The sequence below is a fragment of the Eurosta solidaginis genome, chromosome 4 (assembly GCF_040869045.1).
Source record: "Eurosta solidaginis isolate ZX-2024a chromosome 4, ASM4086904v1, whole genome shotgun sequence".
Classification (NCBI taxonomy): Eukaryota; Metazoa; Arthropoda; class Insecta; order Diptera; family Tephritidae; genus Eurosta; species Eurosta solidaginis.
Genome location: NC_090322.1, coordinates 182,287,225 through 182,311,160, shown reverse-complemented (window position 1 = coordinate 182,311,160; position 23,936 = coordinate 182,287,225). Strand labels below are relative to the sequence as shown.

The following is a 23,936-nucleotide window of genomic DNA, read 5'->3' as shown; positions in this document are numbered from 1 at the left end:
TCGAGATATTTAATAAAATCGTATTTGTGGTCCGATTTGGCTCATATTTGGAACAAATATTACATACAAAGTGACATCAACATATTTTGGAGTTGGAGGAGGGACAAGCATACGTGGCGCAGAGTCGAGTAAAGTCTTTGGAAGGATTATGTATTGAGGACTTAGATTGTAACAAATTGTCAGGAAAGAGTTCTTGTAATAATGAGTCACTAAATGGACTAAATAGTATTAGAAATAATAGGCAATTAAATAAAGACTACAAACTTGAAAATAAAATAATTAAAATTTTTTTTCTTTAAACGGTTTTATTGAAAACAATACTTACATGAAGTAATAATAATACTAAAAGCTAGAAAATAATTAGGTAGGTCCTAGGTACTAGTCATCACACTCCTCATCAATCTAGGGCGTTGATTAGACAATTAAATAAAAGCGTTGGAAGAGTCAAATTTCGATTGATAGTCATACATATATAAGACCAACTGAATCTTAATAAGGTTATGCTACGCCTCACATTTTTTTATTTCGGATAAGACGTTTCTTTGTTATCAAGCCGCACTTTTATTTTGGCCTTAAAAAATAAAAGTCCGGATTTAACTTTTATATCCGGACTTTTATTTTTAAAAGTCCGAGTTTAACTAGTTCTATCGGACTCACGTAATAATAATCCGAAAATAATTTTTATCTTGATCCAAATATATTAAAAGTACAAAATTAATAGTTTTGCAAAGAATTATATTATAAAAGGAATAATAGTTTCCGCCCTGTTTTCTAGCTTTTAGTATTATTATTACTTCATTGTTTTCAATAAAACCGTTTAATTTAAAATTTTTTTTTATTATTTTATTTCTCTTTCTCTCGTCTTGCTTTCGGCCTTTCCCAGTATCTCATTTTTACTCTCGCTCTCCGGCTTTCTTCCTCCACTCAATTCCCTGTTCTTCCTCTTCTTCTTAGGCATCCACTTCCTGTCCCTTTACCTCATTCTCCGTTTCTTCCATTCTATCATCCTATATTGTATCTTTTCGTCTTCTTGTTCTCCGCATTTCCCTCTAACTCCTTCGTTTTCCACCACCCACACTCTATCCACCTCCCACCCACTTTCCTTTTTTTTCTAATATTCCCTTCATTTTCCTCTCACCATTCGTTTTCACTCCTCCACCACTTTTCCCCCCTTCCCTTTCCTCTCTCTTTCCCTTTTTTTCCTCTCCACCCTCTCGCTTTGTCTACCTTCACACTATCCCTTTGCTATTCATATTTCTCTTTACTTCTTTTCTCTCTGCCTTCTTTTTTCCGCATTTGCCTCTCCTTTTGACAACTCTATCCACCTCCCACCCACTTTCCTCTTTTTTCTAATATTCCCTTCATTTTCCTCTTACCATTCGTTTTCACTCCTCCACCACTTTTCATCCCTTCACTTTCCTCTCTCTCCCTTTTTTTCCTCTCCGCCCCCTCGCTTTGTCTACCTTCACACTATCCCTTTGATATTCATATTTCTCTTTCCTTCTTTTCTCTTTGCCTTCTTCTTTCCGCCTTTGCCTCTCCTTTTGACAACTCTATCCACCTCCCACCCACTTTCCTCTTTTTTCTAATATTCCCTTCATTTTTCTCTCACCATTCGTTTTCACTCCTCCACCACCTCTCCACCCCCTCGCTTTGTCTACCTCCACACTATCCCTTTGCTATTCATATTTCTCCTTCCTTCTTTTCTCTCTACCTTCTTTCCGCCTTTGCCTCAGCTTTTGACAACTCTGCAAGGCAGATGAGTTTTCACTGGGAAGCTTTTCATGGCAGAAATACACTAGAAATGTTTGCCAAATCACTACCGAGGGGCGAACCCACTTAGAAAAACTTTTTTCTTATTGAAAAAACTAGATTATAAATTTTTGATGTTGCTTTGCCTGGAAATTGAACCCAGAATCTTTGGTGTGCTAGGCGGATCACGCTACCCACACACCATGGGGCGGCCGCCAAATATGTTTGAAATATTTTCGAAGATTTGTATTGCGAATTTTCGAATTTCTCTTTTTTCTTATAGAGGCGTGGCACCACCTACTTTCCCAAAATTGCTTACTTTATCGTTGATACATAGATATACTCAATCTTCTTATATATACTTCAAAAGATTTCCTCCTCACTCTCTTTCTCGTATTTATCGGCAGGGGAAATTTATAAGTGCTAAAATATGATCACTAAAGAAATTGGCCCAAAAATTCAATGCACAAATTTCCGTTTTTTTTTAATTTGTTTTTTTTTTTTTTGCTATTTCTCTTCAATACTCCTCATTCCTTTGAAAGAAATCTATTCGTGTAACTGTAAGTCTTCTCTCTTTCAGGATACGCTTGTGGTGAAAAAATTGAATTTTAATAATTTAAATAGCTACGCTGACTCGTCATCCTCTCAATTCGAACTTCCGCTTAAGTTGGCGCGTAAAAAATTTCGTACACTCGGCTATGCCGCTTTCGAAGAAGAAGTACTCAATCAGAATCAAATACAAAAAATTCAATCATCTTACAATATTTTCGAACCTAAATTGCCCAGTGATGTTGAGGTTCAGGGTATTGTTTGCGGCAAGGAATTTGGTTTAGTACGCGCATCAAATGGTAGAGTTTACTATTACGGCAAGTCAGCATCGTTAGGTCTAAAATCTATTGGACGTACGCCAACAATGAAATTGACTGAATTGATTATATCAAAAGTTTCGAATATTGTACATATTGCAATTGGTCATGATGGTATACATGCCTTGTTGGTAAATGACGATGGAACGGTATATTTTACAGGTGTGTAGAGTACAAAGATTATGTTTTAATCCTTAAATTCTTACTACTTACTTGTTACTTTTAGGCACAGCACGTCGTGGTGAGGATGGTGATTCTTCAAAAAATCGACGACAACCCAAAGCAATAAAGCCCAAAAGGATGTCAAAAATTGATGGTCATGTAGTTATACATGCAGCTTGTAATAATGGCACTTCGGCTTTTGTCACAAAAACTGGTAAGCTTATTATGTTTGGCAAGGATACCGCACATTGTGATGCTAGCGGATGTGTAACCGATTTCATTGATCAACAAATAACGAAAGTGGCATTGGGTAAAGCTCATTGTGTAGCGCTTAACTCGAAGGGACAACTATTCACGTTTGGTCTGAATAATAAAGGACAATGTGGACGTGTTTTTTCAAAATCCACAAAGGATAATGGTGTCATTTTACAAAGGGTCGGTGGTGCTGGTGGTGGTGTTTTACAAGTTTTAGGCGGAGATTCTGCACCTTCTGATAGCGATGGCAAATGTTCGTTGAGTGGCAAGAAATTGAAATTTGATTTTTCCACACTCTGTGACTATGATGATCACCATTTGGTGCAAGGTCAGTGCCGTGTTTGTGTTATGTGTCGAGAATGTACCGGTTATAATGTGTCATGCGTGTCGACATTGAATGTGGCCATGGAGGAGCGCTTAGCTGGAGCGTAAGTGGAATTTAATTATACCTACACTTTTTTTTAGCGTAATAGAATATGACATAACATACGCTAAACAGAAAAAAAAAACATACAAAAAAATAACATAATTGTACATAAAATGGTATTGGAGATTTTAACGGAGCGCTACAATATACAACAAAATTACTCTTTCTTCCGGTCCATGGACCAAACCAACTTTTTTGTACAGATTGATCCATAAGCAAAAAAATATTTTCCGTCTTTCGAAGTTATCCTTCAAAACATAGATATTGGCATTCGAAGTTCAAAGTTAGATCCATCCTAATATATCTAATATGTGTTTGAGACAAAAACAATAAGGGCCATTTTCTCATCCACCCAATAAAGCTCAATTAACTTACCGGGCAGATAAACTATTCCCCACTTTAAAGTCAACTTTAACGATTTTCATTTTCTCATCTGCCCTGTAAATTAAACCTTGCATTTGATGAAGATACGGCAACGTCACATGAAAGCTGTAATACGTTCACATTAAAAGTGTACTACTTTTTTTTGTTGCATACTTTTAAGCTTGGTATGTATGCTTTAATTTAAACCTAAGAATAAATTTTAAAGCCCGGTTTTCAGTAATTGGTTAAGCTAAGCTTAAACTAAGTTTGCTTAAACTCTAGTCAAATTTAAACTCGACTCAAACTACTGAGCAGTTTTTCAGTCACAGTTTAAGGCCGCCCTTAGGGTATGCTTTTTTGTGCGGCAACATTTGTTTTTTTATTATATACATAATTTGTAGATACGGCAACCGCTGGATTTTGTTTACCCAACAAACATGGAAAAAAATTCTCCAGCGAAATATATATCTAGTTCCGGAAGTGATATCCAACATCATTATTTAATTATTCTTAAACCAGATACCTTTGAGAAATTTTGTAAAATTAAAAGTTTTCGAGTTGATCTCCAACGTCATTAATAGCCATCATCCGGTGGCAAAGATCCTGAGCGAGATAAATAATTTTGCATGTAAATGCAACAACAACGATTTGAGCCAGATAAATCCAGATAGAAGTCTGGTTCAATTTGAGAGCCAGATAATTTGTTATTTACTTCTTTTTAGTTGGCAACGCTGCCTTTAATAAACCTACTTTTTCAAAAATAGATGTCGGTGCTTAGCCTTTCGCCGTATGAGTTAAATGAAAAACAGCGGCGACATCTTCCTATCACATTTCACGTGTGCGAAAATTTCACATCTGCTTCTCAAGTCTCTCAATGACCCAGAGCATTCCCGTGAGAATTGAGCGTGAGCCGGAGCTGTAAAACTCACTGGATGACGGCTAATATTTTCCATATATTATCCTAATTTCGAGAGATTTTTAGAAATGTACCATGTTTTGGTGGTACCACCTTGGAGATTTTTGTCACCTCCACCTCAGCTCGATATGCAATGTAGAATATCAACTGGAGAAATGTGTTGAATATACATTTGAGAACTGTACATTTCTAAAAATCTCTCGAAATTAGGATAATATATGGAAAATATTAGCCGTCATCCAGTGAGTTTTACAGCTCGGGCTCACTCTCAATTCTCACGGGAATGCTCTGGATCATTGAGAGTCTTGAAAAGCAGAAGTCGTGAAATTTTCGCACACGTGAAATGTGATAGGCATATGTCGCCCTGTTTTTCATTTAACTCATACGGCGAAAGGCTAAGCAGCGAGATCTATTTTTGAAAAAGTAGGTATACTAAAGGCCGCGTTGCCAACCTAAAAAGAAGTAATTAACAAATTATCTGGCTCACAAACAGAACCAGACTTCTATCTGGCTCAAATCGTTGTTGTTGCATTTACATGCAAATTTATTTATCTGGCTCAGGATTTTGCCACCGGATGATAGCTACTTTATGTTTGAATTGTGCTGGCAATGCTATAGCCATGGTGAAGCCGTAAGGTGGTAACAGCGAGCGGACATACACACAAACTCCATGTAATTTGTTTGTGTAATTCGTTGGTGGTAATGTCAAAAATACTCTGAGAAATGTTCGTACTGTCAAAATTCATGAGAAAAGTTGCAATCAGCTTGGCTAATGCTTTCACCTTTAATAACTCCGCCATCAATCAGCTTTGCCAGCATAGTTTGAAATTAATAATCAACATAAACAATTTGATTTCGTTTTGATATGGCAGAAAACGAAACAAAGTAATTTCGTTAATTTGACGTTCTTAACGTTAATAAACGAAACGAAATGACTTCGTTTCGTTTATTAACGTTAATTATCGTAACGAAATGATATTGGTTCGTTGGTTAAGCATGCCTGAGTTAAAATATACTGAAAAACTGCAGAGTAAGTTTAAGCGTAGTTTAACTGACAAACCGAGTTGAACATGTACAGAAAAACCGGGCCTAAAGGGCATATGAGCTGCCAGTAAATTTTTCCGCCCGGTAATTTAAAAACAACTTGAGCAAACGAAAATTCACTTATAGGCAGGATAAAGTGAGCGCTAAAATTAAAGGCTTGATGAGAAAACGGCCCTAAAAGTGTAATGTATTTGTATACATTGCATATATTTTTTTCTCTTTGAGCTTATATGAAAGGTATTATAAAGGGGCAAAAGGCATATCTTCGAAAAAATGAAAAGCGATAAATTAACAGCTAAAACTAAAAAAGTTAGCGGATCCCAGTTCGGCCCAACCTCACATCTCAATCACCAGTGATTTTCTTAATTTTTTTTGAGGTGTGGGCTGAACCACAGCCCGCTAGGCCAATTCTAATGGCGGTTTCGGGCTGGTTCTGTAATTGTTCGCTTTTAATTTCTACGATAGTTGGCAGCGCTCCTTTTTTGGTGTAGTAACATCACCGTGGTGTGATGGTAGCGTGCTCCGCCTACCACACCATATGCCCTGGGTTCGCACCCCGGACAAAGCAACATCAAAATTTTAGAAATACGGTTTTTCAATTAGAAGAAAATTTTTCTAAGCGGGGTCGCCCCTTGGCAGTGTTGGCAAGCGCTCCGGGTATATTTCTGCCATGAAAAGCTCTCAGTGAAAACTCACCTGCCTTGCAGATGCCGTTCGGAGTCGGCATAAAACATGTAGGTCCCGTCCGGCCAATTTGTAGGGAAAATGAAGAGGAGCACGACGTAAATTGGAAGAGAAGAAGCTCGGCCTTAGATCTCTTCGGAGGATATCGCGCCTTACATTTATTTTTTATTTTTGTAACAATTGTATTGTTGTCTAACATTTCATTAGTTAACAAATTAATAGTATTTTCGAAAAAAAAGAAAAAATTTTAAAATTTCGAAATTCGAGAGTCAATGTCTAACTTCGAAAAAACGGGGTGATTACTTTTTTACTTTTGGATCAATCTCTTAAACGCAGTTGATTGGGGTCAATACCTAGCCGAGTGCTGTGTAGTGCAATGTTAAAGGAGAAGGATACAACTTTTTTTCTAATTCACTGCAAGCGGATAATAACGATAATGAAATAATACAAATAAAAACGATAACACTTCATTTTAGTTAGAAACGCTCATTTTCAACTTCCTACCTCTTCTTTCCAGTATTTGTCCCTGTGGCCATGGCGATGCTGGTTGCTCCAAGTGTGGACTCTGTTCTATGTGTATTTCGCTGCAGGAAGCCGAAACGGATACAAACAACAAGGATACAAAACAACTGCAAAGCGAATTGAATCGGCAACGTTCGAAAAGTTTGATCATACGACGTAAAGAGAAAAAATTAGCTAACGAAGAGAATGTGAGCACACAAATAACAGAAACTGATAAAGATCCACCTCGGGTCGCACCATTAGCACCACAAATGCTTAGCCTACCCAGTAACTCACCAGTGGTGCAAGTATCCTGCGGTCTACACCACACCGTTGTGCTAACACTCGAAGGAGAGGTTTATACTTTTGGAAGCAATCAATATGGTCAATTGGGTACCGGCGATTTACAACCCCCCAATGGACCAGTTCGAGTACATGTGTCTGGTGCTATTAGTCAAGTATGCGCTGGCAGTAATCATACCGTTTTATTGACGTATAAAGGTATGGTGTATACTTTTGGAAATTATCAAAAAGGACAGTTGGGTCGATTGCCCAACGATTTTTCACGTGATAAGACAGCTTGCCTTAATGATGATTTGAGTGGTACGTCAAGTAAATCAACTGGTAATGACAATGGCACAACAACAGGTGGCAATGGAGGTGTTGGTAGCAAGGAGTCTAGTATTGCCAATTTGCTAACGCAACGACAGAAATTTCTATGGCATTGCGCCCCTGGAGCGGTTTAGTAAGTCAAATTATTTTTATAACGTTGGCATATATCAATATTTATAACATCCCGCGGTTTTACATTGCACCATATGTATAACGAAAAAAGTGTAAATCAATTTCGAAAACGTTTTGGAAAAAATTGGATAAGTTCTTAAAATTGTTTATGAATATTTCCAGTATTCATTTAGTATTGTTGTCCCATTCATTTAAGTATGACAACGTAAACGCCTGAATTTAGCCAACAAAGTTGCATGAAATAAAGAAAGGCATATGTTGTTGTTGGTGTAGCAGTGCTTCGCCCCATTCAATATGTTTGACCACTCACAAATTGTCATCAATATCCTCTAACGGTAGTCCAAGAAAACTTGCAGTTTCAACAGGGGTGGACCAGAGTGAGAGTTGTGTAATAAGAGGGAGTTGATTCCACATTGCAATTAAGAAAATGGTTGGTGTCATGTGGAGACACGTTGCAAGTATGTCGGGGTTGATTCTGGATAGGTAAGAGTGTAACCTGAAATAGTATCCAGATCGAATTTGAGCTAGAGTCACGTGCGTCTCCCTAGGGAGAATGCTTTCCTCTTCTGCGAGTTCAGGGATTTTATCTTTAAGAACGGGGCTCGCCGCGTATATTCCTGGCATAGATGTCCGACGCATTTTTGTGGATTTCACTGAGGACCGTTTGTGTTTTTCCTCTACATACGACTGTGTTCTCATGTGCCGTATTTTCTTATAATGCTTGCGGAGATGACTTTTTAAGCCCCTTGGATGCGGGGCCTCTTCAACCAGATGTCTGTTGGCATGCCCCGATTTCTGGGTATTGAAAAGAAACTGTTTGTGCAGCATTTCATTTCTCTTCCTAATGGGGAGTACTATCGCCGCATTGTGTCGGTCGTGTTCTGGGGACATAAGAATACAGCCCGTAGCGATTCTGGGAATAGTGTTTTGGCAGGCCTGTACTTTATTCCAGTAAGCAAGCTTTATGTTTAGCGACCATATCGGGGACGCGTAGCATGCAAGCGGCCGACCAATTGCTTTGAAAGTGGTAATGAGCGTCTCTTTGTCTTTAGCCCAAGTGCTGCCAGCAAGAGATTTGAGGACTTTATTACGGCTCTGCATTTGAGGTACAATTGTGGTTGCATTCTCACCAAAATGTTGATCCTGATCGAACGTTCAACCCCATTTTAGAGATCGACATATTGTTCCCAAAGAACCCTATTTACGATATTTTTTTTCAAAAACGGCTCATTTCTGCATGTTTTTCGAAAACGCCACATCCCGTTGAAAATGTATTGGGTTTGTGCTGTGGTACACTAAAAGAAGAAGACTGGTAAAATCAACCGAAATACGAGTCAATTCAAATTTCTGTAAATTTTTATCCATCGCAACAAGATGTTGAATCAACTGCGCACAAATCGTTGATTCGTAATTGACCGCTTTAGTAGTCAAATGAACAAAAAAGTTGTTGCGACAGCTTTGTACGAAAGTACCTATGTTGCCATATACATGCGTATGTAAATATGTGAATACATAAATACTCATGCTAGCTACATATACATACATATGTACGCAATTACTAACCGAACTTCAATTGGGCGTACATCAAATATCCTGGCACACATTAAACATTATACACTTTATTATTTTGTTTTATTAAACGAACTTTCACCAAATTTTATATTTTATAATTTATTGAATTTATAGTTTTGAACTTCGCTTTTCAAATAGAAATGAAAATAGTAGTCACAAAACTGATTCTCAATTCTTTCAGTTGCAGTTCAGCTCATTCTCAATTTCTTCTCTCGTATGTGGTTGCCACACTTGATTGTTTCGAGCAAAACTTGTATAAATGTTTGACATAACATTTTAAATAGAGAACTTGTAAGTTATAGAAAAGTAAAGAATCAAATCGCTAGAACGTAATTCACCACTGGAGTAACTTTACATGTAATTCGGCAAGTTTAATTTTCGTAACACTTTAAGTTGAAACGATTCCAAAACAACTCAAACTTTTATGTTGTCGGAAACATCAACATTAAAAAAGGATGTTTTTTATTATCTTATTAAATTCGTTCGCGTGAGTGAAAATTCGTAAAAACTTAAACAAAATGTTACTAACTTTGGAAAAATCCTGTTCGTTCAAACAAAACTTTTGCAACAAGAGGGCGCAATTTTGCATTTCGCTTGGAGGAGAAGTTGCAAAATTGTACCCGATAAATAGGTGTCCCGGTATCTTATAATTTTTTGCACAGTAAATTCAAAAAAGGGTTTGTCGTTTTGTATTGATAACTGAAAAACTAGTTTTTTGTTGTTTTCCCATTTTCTTTGTTTTTCGATTTGGTGGTTTTCTTATTTTGGTGTTTTTTTTTAACAAGTGGCACCATCGTCATAAGTACAAAGTAGAGAGCGCAGTGAGCGTAAAATTCTCTCAGAAATTTTTTCATGTATTGACTGTTGTTCGCTGTTGAAATGACCAGTGAGATCAGTTGTGTTAACAGAAAAATTACTTCGATTGATTAGAAATCTGTCAATTTTACAGAATTTTGTTAACTTAAGAGCGACAATTTCTCTTCTGTTGAAATGACTAAACTAATTTGTTCGCTTGACGAAAAACTCGGTCGAATTAACCATAATTCGATAAATTTCACCGTATCTCCGTTAAGTCAACAACAACAGAACCGATTTGTTGATTTTACTAGCACCATTTCTTCCAGTGTAGGGTGTTTTTTAAACATATTTTCAGATAGGGATTTCATCCTACGAGTTTAGATACAGTGCCTTATTCCACAAAATTCAGAGATAAAACGTTTCTGACAAAAAAATTTGAGATAAAGCATTCTTCAAACAAGTTCTGACACGTGGTCGAACGTTTTCGAGACGGTATCTGAGATCTACTTTCCTGAAATAACATGCTCACTGTCAAATAACGAATATTTTTTTATATTATAGCGGCTTGGGGCCGAGTTTCGGCAAAAAGGCCACCTGGATTGGTGCTAGTGGAGATCAAACATTTATCAAAATTGATGAATCGCTTATTACAACGCACATGTTGCCGAAAGTCAATGTAGTGGCGAATAAGAAAACCATACGTTAGTATTAAAATCTGTTGAAAAATGAAATGATATTAACTTCCTTTCCTTTCATTCTCCTTCAAATAGTACTCATTCCCACAATACCACTAACATTTCACACACTTTCAATTAATCGTCGTGATGGCAGCTGCACTGCTCATTATCGTAATCAAATAAATTTTGTACAAATGATACAAAATAGTAATGCGAAAGTAATGCCAGAATTAAATCAAAATATTGCTGTTCGCAATTGTCCTTCGGTGGTTACTAGTAGCGCACCTGCTATGGTCGCTCCACTGCATCCACCATCAATGGCTGGCCCAATCAATGATCAAATGTCGCGTAGTATGCACGAAGCACGAAATCAAATTTTCGATATGAATGAGCATCAATTTGGCGATCAACAACACCAACAGCAACGGCGACGGCAACGTGGACGTGAACAGGCTAAAAGTCCAGGCGCAACTGGAAGTGGTAGTGGTAGCGCTGGAAATGTTGTTATGGACAAACCGCAACCACAAATCGCATTGGCTTTGGATCCACACTATAATGTATTGTGGGTGTACGACGGTGGTGTGGGAAAATTGCAATGTTACAATGTATTGGCTAGTGAGCTTGCCACATGTGATGTAAGTTGATAATTGATTAAATCTATTTTTATACTCAGCGTGCTTTGCACACAGAGTATATTAACTTTGATTGGAGAACGGTTGGTTGTACAGGTATAAAGGAATCGAGATAGATCTAGACTTCCATATATCAAAATCATCAGTATCGAAAAAAAATTTGATTGAGCCATGCCCGTCCGTCCGTCCGTTAGCACGATAACTTGAGTAAATATTGAGAAATCTTCACCAAATTTGGTACACGGGCTTATCTGGACCCAGAATAGATTGGTATTGAAAGTGAGCGAAATCGGATGATAACCACGCCCACTTTTTATATATATAAAATTTTGGAAAACACAAAAAACCTGATAATTTCGTAAATAATACACCTAGAATGTTGAAATTTGACGTGTGGATTGATATTGAGACTCTTGATAAAAATTCGAAAATATGTTTAAAATGGGCGTGGTACCGCCCACTTGTGATAAAATCAATTTTACAAATATTATTGATCATAAATCAAAAATCGTTAAACCTATCGTACCAAAATTCGGCAGAGAGATTGCCTTTACTATAAGGAATTAAATTAACGAAATCGGTTAAGGACCACGCCCACTTTTATATAAAAGATTTTTAAAAGGCTCGTGGACGAATTAAATAAGCTATATCTTTGCAAAAAAGAGTATCAACGGTATTTCATTTCCCAAGTGGATTTATAACAATAAATAGGAAAAACTTCAAATTTAAAAAAATGTGCGTGGCACCGCCACTTTTATGACTAAGCAATTTTCTGTTTCGGGAGCCATAACTCGAAGAAAAATTAACGGAGCGTAATAAAATTGGGTACACAAATTTTCCCTATAGCAGGAAATATTTCTAGAAAAAATGGACGAGATCGGTTAAAGACCACGCCCACTTTAATATAAAATATTCTTAAAAGGATCGTAGACGAAAATAATAAGCTATATCTTAGCGAAAAAGAGCTTTGTATCAATAGAATTTTACTTTCTAAATTGAATTATAACATTGAATTGGAAAGCACTAAAATTTTTGAAAATAGGTGTGGCATCGCGCCTTTTATGACTAAGGAATTTTCTATTATTCAGGAGCCATAACTCGAAGAAAAATTAACATATCGAAATGAAATTGTGTCACATATTTTCCTTATAGCAGAAAATATTTCTAGTAAAAATGGACGGGCTCGGTTAAAGACCACGGCAACTTAGATATAAAACGAGTTTAAAAGGGTCGTAGACTAGAATAATAAGCTACAACTTAGCAAAAAATAGTTTTGAATCGATGATATTTCACTTATTAAAGTTTTATTGTAAGAGGAAATGGGGAGACATTTTTTTTTTAAACGGGCCGTGCCGCGTGTTATGTAGAAAAATAATTTATCTGAAATGAAATGTACAATTAAAGCTCACGATGAGTATATACTGTTTGGTTACACCCGAACTTAGACACCTTTACTTGTTTTATATTAAGCTGTTTTGTTTGGTGTTTTTTTTTTTTATAGAATTCATCGAATTTCCGTGCCATTTTATCACCAGAACTAGCATTACCGAATAAGTCGGATGCGCGTATATCACGTGCACAAGCTTCATTGAATTTATTGGCCTGCTTGGATATTCTTACGTCGGCACAAGATGCAATGTGAGTAAATATTATTAAAAAATAAAAATCAAGCACTTTTAGTTGAGTCATAAAAAATGAAACAGTTCTAACTTCTAAGCGTTACTGATACCATATGGGCGTCTTAGCGGAAGTCATCGTACATAATTCCAAAATCAGCAATTGATAAGCGATCTATAAAGAGTGACCTTTGGACCACAATAGAGTACTTTATTACTCAACTGAAATCCTTCACAATTTAGAATGTAATTAGAAATTGGTTTGCATGGCGAAAACACACTGACTGCTTCTTTGAGGGCGGTACTTGTTTTGTACTTGTTAAAACCCTTACTTTTTGGCACTTTTTCTAGTACACAATGTAAAATGTATTATCAAAGCCGATAATATCAATATCATTAGCGTAAGTTAGCTTAGAATATATTCACGCTTATGCATGCCTGTCGTCAGAGGCAACTTAAGTCCGCAGAGTCAAAGGTTCGGGGGTGAAAAAAATCGATCCCGTGGAAGATGGCTGGTACAAGAAAGGGTGCAAGTACGCACGCATGTTCTACTGCTACTGTTCTGCTATATGCGCATAATTTGTTGTTGTTGTATAAACGATAAAGACAACCCCCAAAGGTTTTAGGGAGTGCTATGTTGTTGTTGTTGTTGTTGTAGCGATAAGGTTACTCCCCGAAGGCTTTGGGGAGTGTTATCGATGTGATGGTCCTTTGCCGGATACAGATCCGGTACGCTCCGGTAACTCAGCACCATTAAGGCTGTAGCCCGACCATCTCGGGAACGATTTATATGGCCACATTAAACCTTCAGGCCATCCCTCCCTCCCCACCCCAAAGTTCCATGAGGAGCTTGGGGTCGCCAGAGCCTCAGCTGTTAATGAAACAGAATTCGCCACGGATAGATGAGGTTGACAATTGGGTTTGGAGAAGCTATATATTGCGCTGGCAACCTGAAAAGGTTGCGCTATACAACCCCTTGAATCTGATATTTTAGTCGCATCTTACGACAGTCATACCTACCGCGGGTATATTCTAACCCCCTGGCCCGCTGGGGGGAGGGAGTGCTATCGATGTTGATGATCCTTTGCCGGATACAGATCCGGTACGTTCCGGTAACAAGCATCATCAAGGTACTAGAACTATCTTCGGTGAATGCAGGGATCATTTCCTCCTAAGATTTTTTGGTTTCTCGGCAGTGTCCAACTAGCCAAGTATATTTTTGCCTTGAAAAGGTTCTCACCAAAATACCGTACTGTAAAATCAAAAAGCGACACATTTAAAAAAATATATAAACTGTGCTGAGTTTTTTTTTTAATATTTCTAGCAGAGATTGAAAATAATTGTTAACAAATATTATTTTTTTTCCATTTTTTCAATGAAAATAACTATAAAATGTAAAACAAAAAACCCTAAATAAACAAAAAAATGTAATTTTTAAACTTTTTTTTTGTCTTTCAGCAACACAAAAATTTTGTTTTTGAACATAATAAAGTGAACAAGAGCTTATGAGTTAAGCTTTACAAGTAATAGTTTTTCGCTTAAGTTGTACCTCCTTTCATCCAAAATGAAATTCAAAGAAGAAAATGATCTTTCTACTGATACTTGCGTAGCAGGGACACCCATACATGACTAAGGCTAATTCAAACAGCTCAGGAGATGTAAAGCGATCATTTTGATAATAAGTAAAAATGTCTTCATATACCGGCAAGCGTGTATGAAGGATTTCAAAATTGTCAGTTTCAGCAAATATATTAGTAAGTTCGGAAACTTCATGATGAGGAACTATAGCTACTATATTGTAACGAATTTAGGGAAATTCCGCTTATTTGAAACCTTCTGCTAACGTTCGAATCGCTAAACTGTTGAATAAATCACTCCACTATTTAGTATTGCAAACTGGTCTTTATTTAGATTACTTCAAGAGTAGTACTTCACAATTATACTTCACAACCAATAGTGTGTTTAAATCAAAACTGATTACTGACTACTCAGCTTGCTCTGCTTTTATACTCTCTGTTGCCTTGTCCGCATATTTGTCCAAATGTCTAGACGTTTCTCCTTCTAGAATCTTCTACTTGGTTACCAGCTATATGCGTGTGTATTTGTAGTTTATGGCCACTTGCATAGCCATATGCGTGTGTATATGTGAGTACTACTTCGGCTGATGATTACATGTGGGGTAAAGTATATCAACCGTTCGACTTAAAAAGCTTCATCGCTTCGATTTGAATGAAATTTGGTGAAATTGCTGTGCTATATAGTAGTCTAAATTTTGGATGGTTACGGAGATATATGCGACTGAATTCTCAATTTTTTTTGTGGAAGCCTTTTTTCTATAAATCATAAGTCGTGTAATTGGCTTTCTTAGAAGAAATAAATAAAACGGTTTCTAAAGTATTTTTTCTATTCTTTTCGAATATAAATATAAAAATATTTTTTAGAAAAATTTTATTAAAAAAAAATTTTTTTTTTTTTTTTCAAAGAGGGGCATTTTTCATATTTTTATTTTTATTTTTAAATAAAAGCTTGATATTTTTCCTTTAAAATGATACCTATTTTATTTTGGCACGCGAAAACTTCTTTAATACAATAATTTTTAAAATGTCTTTAAAATCAGTTCTTGAAGATTTTTCTATATCTATACTTTAGAAACAGTTTTATTCATTTCTTCTTAGAAAGCCAATTACACGACTTATGATTTATAGAAAAAAGGCTTCCACAAAAAAAATTGAGAATTCAGACGCTTATATCTCCGTAACCATCCAAAGTTTAGGAGCGAACTTAAGTGAAATTAACACTACTATATAGCACAGAAATTTCACGTTTATGAGCTCCTGGTCATCATAGTGGTTCTTGTGTAATTGTTCACTAATGTTGTATGTGGAAGTTTGATTGCTCTAGAGAAGAAACAGGATTCATTTTAAATAAAGAAATCCCAGTATAGTGAAACTGAACATAAATCACTCAGTTGTGCGTATCGGCAAAACAGGGCGTAACCACAACTGAGTATAATAATCTGTATTAAAATTTTGCATCCTGTAAGTATTACCTGCTTGACAATGAAAATTTGTTTTTGCGGTGCGGATAGTAATAAATTTAAACGAGGATCTAAATAAATAGCGCTAAGCAATGTGACGTTGTAACAAACTTTCTCTGTTTAACACAGCGTTATATAAATTATATTCTTTGCTCCCGTTCTCTTAAATTTAGCTTTACCTCCAACCTTATTTTAAAAATATCACAAAGAGGTAATTGTTCTTCCTGTAGTTTTTTGGTTGCAACGAAAAACGGTTCCAATGCCGATACATATTCATGAATCCAGTCCCAGTCAATTATAATTGACAATGTTTCTTCTGCATCCACAAAATCTTTTCAATACATTTTTTGCCATAAGGTAAGTGGAATTCCATCTGGTCGGCAATATATACTGGCGGAACGGCCCTATTGCACGCATTCAACGTTGTCCTCCACAAGCAAATGTTAGCACTTCAAATGTTTCCACATGCAGTGCACTAAATTTTCACTACCGTTACCTTTGTATTAAAAATATTGTAACGAATTTAGTGAAACTCCGCTTATTTCTCACCTTCTACTAACGTTCGTATCGCTAAACTGTTGAATAAATAACTCCAATATTCAATAATGCAAAATGGTCTTTATTAGAGTACTTCACAATAATACTTATACTTCGCAACCAATAGCGTGCTTAAATCAAACTGAATCTGATTATTCAGCTTTAATTCCTTTTATACTTTCTGAGGTCTCATTCGCATACTTCTAGGTGTTTCTTCTTCTAGAATTTACTACTTGTTTGCCAGCTATAAAATTACTTACTTACTTAATTGGCGCTTAACCGTCTAAACGGTTATGGCCGTCCAACAAGGCGCGCCAGTCGCTCCTTCGCTCCGCCAACCGGCGCCAATTGGTCACACCAAGGGAGTTTAAATCGTTTTCCACCTGGTCCTTCCAACGGAGTGGGGGCCGCCCTCTACCTCTGCTTCCATAGGCGGGTTCCGATAGAAACACTTTCTTGGCCGGAGCATCATCTTTCATTCGCATAACATGGCCTAGCCAGCGCAGCCGCTGCGTTTTAATTCGTTGGACTATGTTGATGTCTGCGTATAGCTCGTACAGCTCATCATTAAATCTTCGGTACTCGCCATCGCCAACGCGTAGAGGTCCATAAATCTTTCGAAGAACTTTTCTCTCGAACACTCCCAAAGCCGCTTCATCTGCTGTTGTCATGGTCCATGCTTCTGCCCCATATAGCAGGACGGGTACGATAAGTGACTTGTAGAGTATGATTTTCGTTCGCCGAGAGAGGACTTTACTTTTCAATTGCCTACCTAGTCCAAAGTAGCATTTATTGGCAAGATTGATTCTTCGCTGGATTTCAGTGCTGATGTTGTTGCTAGTGTTGATGCTGGTTCCCAAATAAACGAAGTCTTACTATTTCGAAATTATGGCTGCCAACAGTAGCGTGGTTGCCAAGGCGCATATGCGCTGACTCTTTGCTCGATGACAGCAGGTACTTCGTTTTGTCCTCATTCACCATCAAACCCATCTTTACCGCTTCTTTTTCCAGCTTGGAGTAAGCAGAACTAACAGCGCGGGTGTTTAGGCCGATGATATCAATGTCATCAGCATATGCCAGTAATTGCACGCTTTTATAGTATATTGTTCCAGTGCGGTTAAGTTCTGCAGCTAGTATAATTTTCTCCAGCATCAAATTAAAGAAATCGCACGATAGGGGGTCACCCTGTCTGAAACCTCGTTTAGTTTCGAACGGCTCGGAGAGGTCCTTCCCAATTCTGACTGAGCTGATGGTGTTGCTCAACGTCATTTTGCACAGCCGTATAAGTTTTGCGGGGAAACCAAATTCAGACATAGCGGCATATAGGCAGCTCCTTTTCGTGCTGTCGAAGGCGGCTTTAAAGTCGACGAAGAGGTGATGTGTGTCGATTCTCTTTTCACGGGTTTTTTCCAAGATTTGGCGCATTGTGAAAATCTGGTCGATGGTAGATTTACCAGGTCTGAAGCCGCACTGATAAGGTCCAATCAGCCGGTTCACGGTGGGCTTCAATCTTTCGCACAATACACTTGAAATGACCTTATATGCGATATAAAAAATATTCGCAGCCAAGAAATAAGGCACGAGTTTAGCAACGAATACCAGAGGAGCTAAGTTGTATATATTTAAATATTAGTAGTATCGTCGCCAATAAAGCTGAACTAGAGCGTCTGATAGATGTACATAAACCACATTTAATATTTTGTTCGGAGACTTGTTCGACTGAAGAAATAACGAATCAAGAGCTACAGATACAAACATATAAACTTGTACGGTGCGATTCCCACAGCAGGCACACAGGCGGTGTGCTAATATATATAAATGAAACAATTGAATACTCAATAAGTTACAACAGAGCATTAAACAAGAACATCTGGTGTATTATACTAAAAGTTAAAAATATTTTCCCCCAATATCAAATAGCTCTGATATATCACTCACCGAGCTCAAGTGATGCAGAATTTATAACGTACTTATACGACATTTTAAATAATAACTGCGTAACTCAGGATAATATTATCTTCGTGGGCGATTTCAATATAAACCTTTACAAGAGCACAACTTATAGTAAACAGTTAGTTGACTTATTTCGATCCTTTGCTATGGAGCAAAAAATAGATTTTTATACACGAAAGGGCGATAAGACAGATACATTGATCGACTTGTTATTTACAGATAGTAGCTCTATATCATGTTTAAAATTAGAAGAGTTTCAGATTTCAGATCATGAAACGATTAAATTCAAAATCAAATTACATAAGTTATTTCAGATGAGAACGAAGAGAACAATAATTTCCTGGGAAAATTATACAAGCGACAGCCTTGTTGATGAATTACGCCAGCTTAACTACACTGACTTTGAAAATCTGAGCATCGAAAATAAGGCAACATTCCTATATAATACGCTATCAAGCGCAGTGACCACCCTGACATACTCTAAAGAAGTCAGTGTCAAACTTATGAACAAGTGGTATGATTTTGAGCTGGCTAACTTAAATAAACGTAAGCTAAATCTTTACAAGATCAGCCTATCCACTGGAGAATGGAGTGAATATTATAGTGCGAAACGCCAATATAAACGGCTAATTAAGATAAAAAAAGCCAAGTACATGGAAAACAAAATCAACCATAGTGCTGGTGATAGTAAGGTCATGTGGAAAAACTTGAAAAATTCCATAAGCATGGCTAAAGAAAATAATGGTATTAAAAAAATTAAAATAAACGACCAACTCTACACAGAGGAAAATGAAATAGCGCAGTCTTTGAATGACTATTTCATTGATAGTATATTGGAGATTAGCATGAATATTCCTACTTCTTTTAGTAATGAAGGTACTATAGATGAGCAAAATGGCCCTAATGTTTTTAAGTTTCAGAAAGTATCCACTTCAGAGATAGTTGATATAGTAAGTAAGTTTAAAAATAAAATTGGAGGGAAGAAACTTGTGTCGGAAGGAGTCGTTAAATACTCCATAACGTATACAGGTTTCTTCTATTCTCAACTTGTTAATGAGAGCTTAGATAAAGGTCTCGTTCCTAGTTTATGGAAATCTTCTATAGTTGTGCCATTAGAAAAAGTTAAAAATACCATCAAAGCTGAGGAGATAAGACCTATTAACACGTTACAATGTGATGAAAAAATTTTGGAAACAGTGGTAAAAAATCAGCTGGTAAAATATTTAGAAGATAATGTAATTATTATACCTCAACAATCTGGTTTTCGAAAGAAACATTCATGTGAAAGTGCTTTGAATTTGGTTGTAGCTAACTGGAAAGAAGACTTAAGCAGGAAAAAACACATATTAGCTGTGTTTTTGGATTTAAAGCGTGCATTCGAGACGATCGACCAAAACTTAATGCTGAAAAAGCTTTCTTGCATTGGCGTTTATGGTATAGAACTAAAATGGTTTCAAGACTTCCTAATTAACAGATACCAAAGAACAGTGATTGGAACGTCCGTATCGGATAAAAGGGAGGTACCTGTTGGTCTAGCTCAAGGGTCTGTGCTGGCACCCATACTGTTCAATATATATATTAATGATATAACTAGCTCCATTAAGCACTGTGAAATAAAATTGTTTGCTGATGATACATTGCTGATGATAAGTGGGAACAATATTACTGAAATATATGCTAAGCTGCAAGAAGATCTTAACAGCGTATATGGTTGGTTATGCGTAAACAGACTAAAAGTGAATGTCAATAAAACGAAATTTATGGTTATATCTAGACGCAATTTTCAAAACAGTGAGCTACAAAACTTAAATATAAATAACGAACTAATTGAAAAAGTCAGCACCTTAAAATACTTGGGAATAAAAATAGATGATAAGCTGAATTTCAACGAGCACGTGGATTATACCGTAGGAAAAATAGCGAAAAAGTTATATTTTACACAACGAACCTGCAAATATTTAAATAGAAGGTATAAAATCATCGTCTACAGATCTATAATCGAACCTCATTTTATTTATTGCCCAACTATATTTTTCATCTTGCGAGATAGTCAGATATACAAGCTACAAAAGCAACAGAACCGCGCTATGAGATTCATTCTCAAAAAACGGTATGACACACCTATCAGAGACATGCTATGCTCTCTTAATTGGCTTAGCATTAGACAGTAACTTTTTTATTATACCATAAAATTTATTAAAAACATAATAGAAGGAACTTTGCCTGCGTATTTGAAGACGAATATAAAATATGTAAAAGATATACACTCTGTAAATACTCGTAATAAAAATGATTTTAATCTGCCGGCTTATAAAACTGAAGCAGACAAATGTAATCTGTATTATAAAGGTCTTAAATCCTATAATGAACTACCGAATGATATTAAGTCATGTCATTCCAATAAATTTAAACAAAAATTGTACAATTATTGCAGAACACTACCAATTTAGTGCTGGACAGGCGGACTTCCATAGCATCGATAGAAGTGCAGCGAAACTATACTCTATATTGCTATGTAGCGCCAAGACTTCCAAGCTCTTGTACGCATACAAAAAAGGTTGCCGAAGCACATACTGAAGCGCATCACTCGATTAACTCAGTGCATCGCCGTGCAGATGTTGCCTTCGCGCTTTACTAACATGCGTAAAATGCCTACATACTACACAAGCACAACGCTTTGTTCGCATGATCTGGAAGTCTCCCATCCATAGTACTCCAAGGTAGGACATAGATGTAACTATTCTAGATTGCATAGTCCAGAAGACAATTATAAACATGTAAAATAGATTTAAGTTAGGCTTAGGAAAGCCGTAATAAATAAATACATACATACATATTAAGAAGGCTGATTCCACGATAGTTGGTGCATTTTGCAGTATCCCCCTTCTTGTGGACTGGGCAAAGAACACTTAGATTCCAACCGTCGTGCATGCTTTCGTCCGCCCATATTTTGCTAAGAAGCTGCTGCATGCGCCTTACCAACTCCTCGCCGCCGAACTTGAATAGCTCCGCAGGCAATCCATCAGCGCCCACGGCCTTGTTGTTTTTCAATATAGTTATTGCTATTCTAACTTCGTCATAATCGGGCGGGGGGACATATATTCCATCATCATCGATTGCGGGATCGGGTTCTTCATCTCTGCGCGGTGAATTGCTGCCTCCATTTAGGAGAGCAGAGAAGTGTTCCCTCCATAATCTAAGCACTCTCTGGACATCAGTTACAAGGTCGCCGTTTTCATTCCTACAGGAGTTTGCCCCGGTTTTAAAACCTTCCGTCTGTCGCCGTATTTTTTGGTAGAATTTTCGGGCGTTATTCCTGGTGGCTAGCAGCTCAAGCTCCTCGCACTCACGCCTTTCTGCTTCTGCTTTTTTCTTCCTGAAAAGGCGTCTCGCTTCCCTTTTCAACTCACGATAGCGTTCACACACTCCTCTTGTCGCGCTCGCTTTTAACGTAGCCCTGTAGGCAGCGTCTTTTCTTTCGGTTGCAACGCGGCATTCTTCATCATACCAGTTGTTTTTTCGTGGCCGCTGGTAACCAATTTTTTCCTCGGCGGCAGTATGAAGTGCTTTGGAGATATGCTCCCACTGCTCCTGCATTCCTTCAGGATGAGTTGTGCCCTCAGAGAGCAGGTGTGAGAGTCGAGTTGCGAAATCATTGGCAGTCTGTTGTGATTGAAGCTTTTCGACGTCTAGCTTTCCTTGTGTTTTTTGTTCCTTGTTTTTAGCCGCGTTGAGGCGGGCGCGTATTTTGGCTGCAACGAGATAATGGTCCGAATCGATGTTAGGTCCTCGGATCGTTCGCACATCTAAAACACTGGAGGCATGCCGTCCGTCTATCACAACGTGATCGATCTGATTGCGAGTATTTCGATCAGGAGACAGCCATGTAGCTTGATGTATCTTTTTATGCATGAACCTCGTGCTTGATATGACCATGTTTCGAGCACCGGCAAAGTCAATCAGCCTCAGTCCGTTAGGAGAAGTTTCATTGTGTAGGCTGAACTTTCCGACTGTAGGGCCAAAAACATAAATTATAAAATTACCAGCTATAAACTACAGATGCACGATTATAGCTTCTCGCGTAGCCATATACGCGTGTATATGTGAGTGATACTCCCACCGATGATTGCATACTTTTGTGAGTAGCGCAGATAAGATATATGCATATGTTTGTGCATCTTCTCTCCGCTGCTTGTACGTCCATGTGTGTAGACATAATGATTGATTTGTTTATGTAGATACTAGTGACTGCTTAGTATCTGCTTAGAGATGATAGTATGCCTTAGTGTTGCTAATATTCGTCACAATATGTATAGTGGCTGTGGAATTACTTTATACTATCACTTTAATGGCATCTGAAAATTAAGTGCACTACCTCCGTGTCTGCCATAATAAAACTGCGCTTTGTAGAATGGCATTATCGTACAAATACTCAAATAAAAGAGTTTTATAAATCCATTTTTTATGAATATGCATATCCCTTGCCTATATTTATTACCACGTAAAAGTTTGCAAACTTTGCCAACATCTTCTATGTTGGTCTTAATAGTATTCTCTTTGTGAATATCGGTTACACATAATTGAAGCGAGTGCGCCGCACACCGCACGGAATGAATACAATTTGCTAAATCAATTTCTTCAGGTTCATCTTCAAAATCGTAAAGTTCGGTGAAATACTGATCCATAATTTCCATAGCTTTGAGCATTTTTTTGTCTTTGAATTTTAGTTTTCAACGAATATCTGAATATTTGGCTTAACTTTCATGTTTTGTAAAACCTTTTAAATTGTTAATAGATATTTTCGATGTCTGATTTCTAGAGTTCCTAACAGGAGCAAACAAAATAAAATAAAGTAAGTACTATAGTAAAAAAAAAAAATTAAATACAAAAAAAAATATGGCAAAGCGGAAAGTTCAAAAGTTATTAAAAACTACTAGACCCCTGAGACGTTGTTCTGTCCGACTTTGAAGAAGTTTTTCTATTACTCGCCACCCTCACTCTCCTTTATCTCTTTTCCTCTCCTTTTATTCGCTCCTCCCTCAACTTGCATTTTTTTCTATCCTTTTTCTCTCCATTCCCCTTTCTCTATGTCCTTACCTCTCTCCATAGCTCCCTCTGATTCCCTCTCTCCGGCTCCGTCTTCCACCGTATCTTCATTTCCCTGGTTTTCCTTTCCTCTATCCAAATTTTTAGCCACCCGCTTCCTTAAAAGAAAGTATGAGAAATATTGATTTAGGCGAATAACAAAAAAACAGATCTTCCCTAGTCCACTACCCAGAAAAAAAGTGTCCTGCCTACTTACTTAATTAGCGCTTAGCGGTTAAACTGTTATGGTCGTCCAACAAGACGCGCCAGTCGCTTCTTCGCTCTGCTAACTGGTGGAACAACAAGGGAATTTTA

At 37.2% G+C, this 23,936-nt stretch overlaps 1 protein-coding gene across 5 annotated transcripts in view; it reads left to right on the top strand.

Annotated features, from left to right (window-relative positions):
• The window catches only part of hiw (highwire), a 376,800-nt gene that overhangs the window by 13,091 nt on the left and 339,773 nt on the right, over nucleotides 1–23,936 (top strand). For all 5 annotated transcript variants that reach the window (XM_067784118.1, XM_067784116.1, XM_067784115.1 and 2 more), the window contains exons 4-9: nucleotides 2,333–2,780; nucleotides 2,845–3,463; nucleotides 6,987–7,715; nucleotides 10,646–10,785; nucleotides 10,855–11,396; nucleotides 12,895–13,031. In XM_067784118.1, the coding sequence (XP_067640219.1) occupies nucleotides 2,333–2,780; nucleotides 2,845–3,463; nucleotides 6,987–7,715; nucleotides 10,646–10,785; nucleotides 10,855–11,396; nucleotides 12,895–13,031 (2,615 nt within the window). The remainder of the gene's footprint in view (nucleotides 1–2,332; nucleotides 2,781–2,844; nucleotides 3,464–6,986; nucleotides 7,716–10,645; nucleotides 10,786–10,854; nucleotides 11,397–12,894; nucleotides 13,032–23,936) is intronic.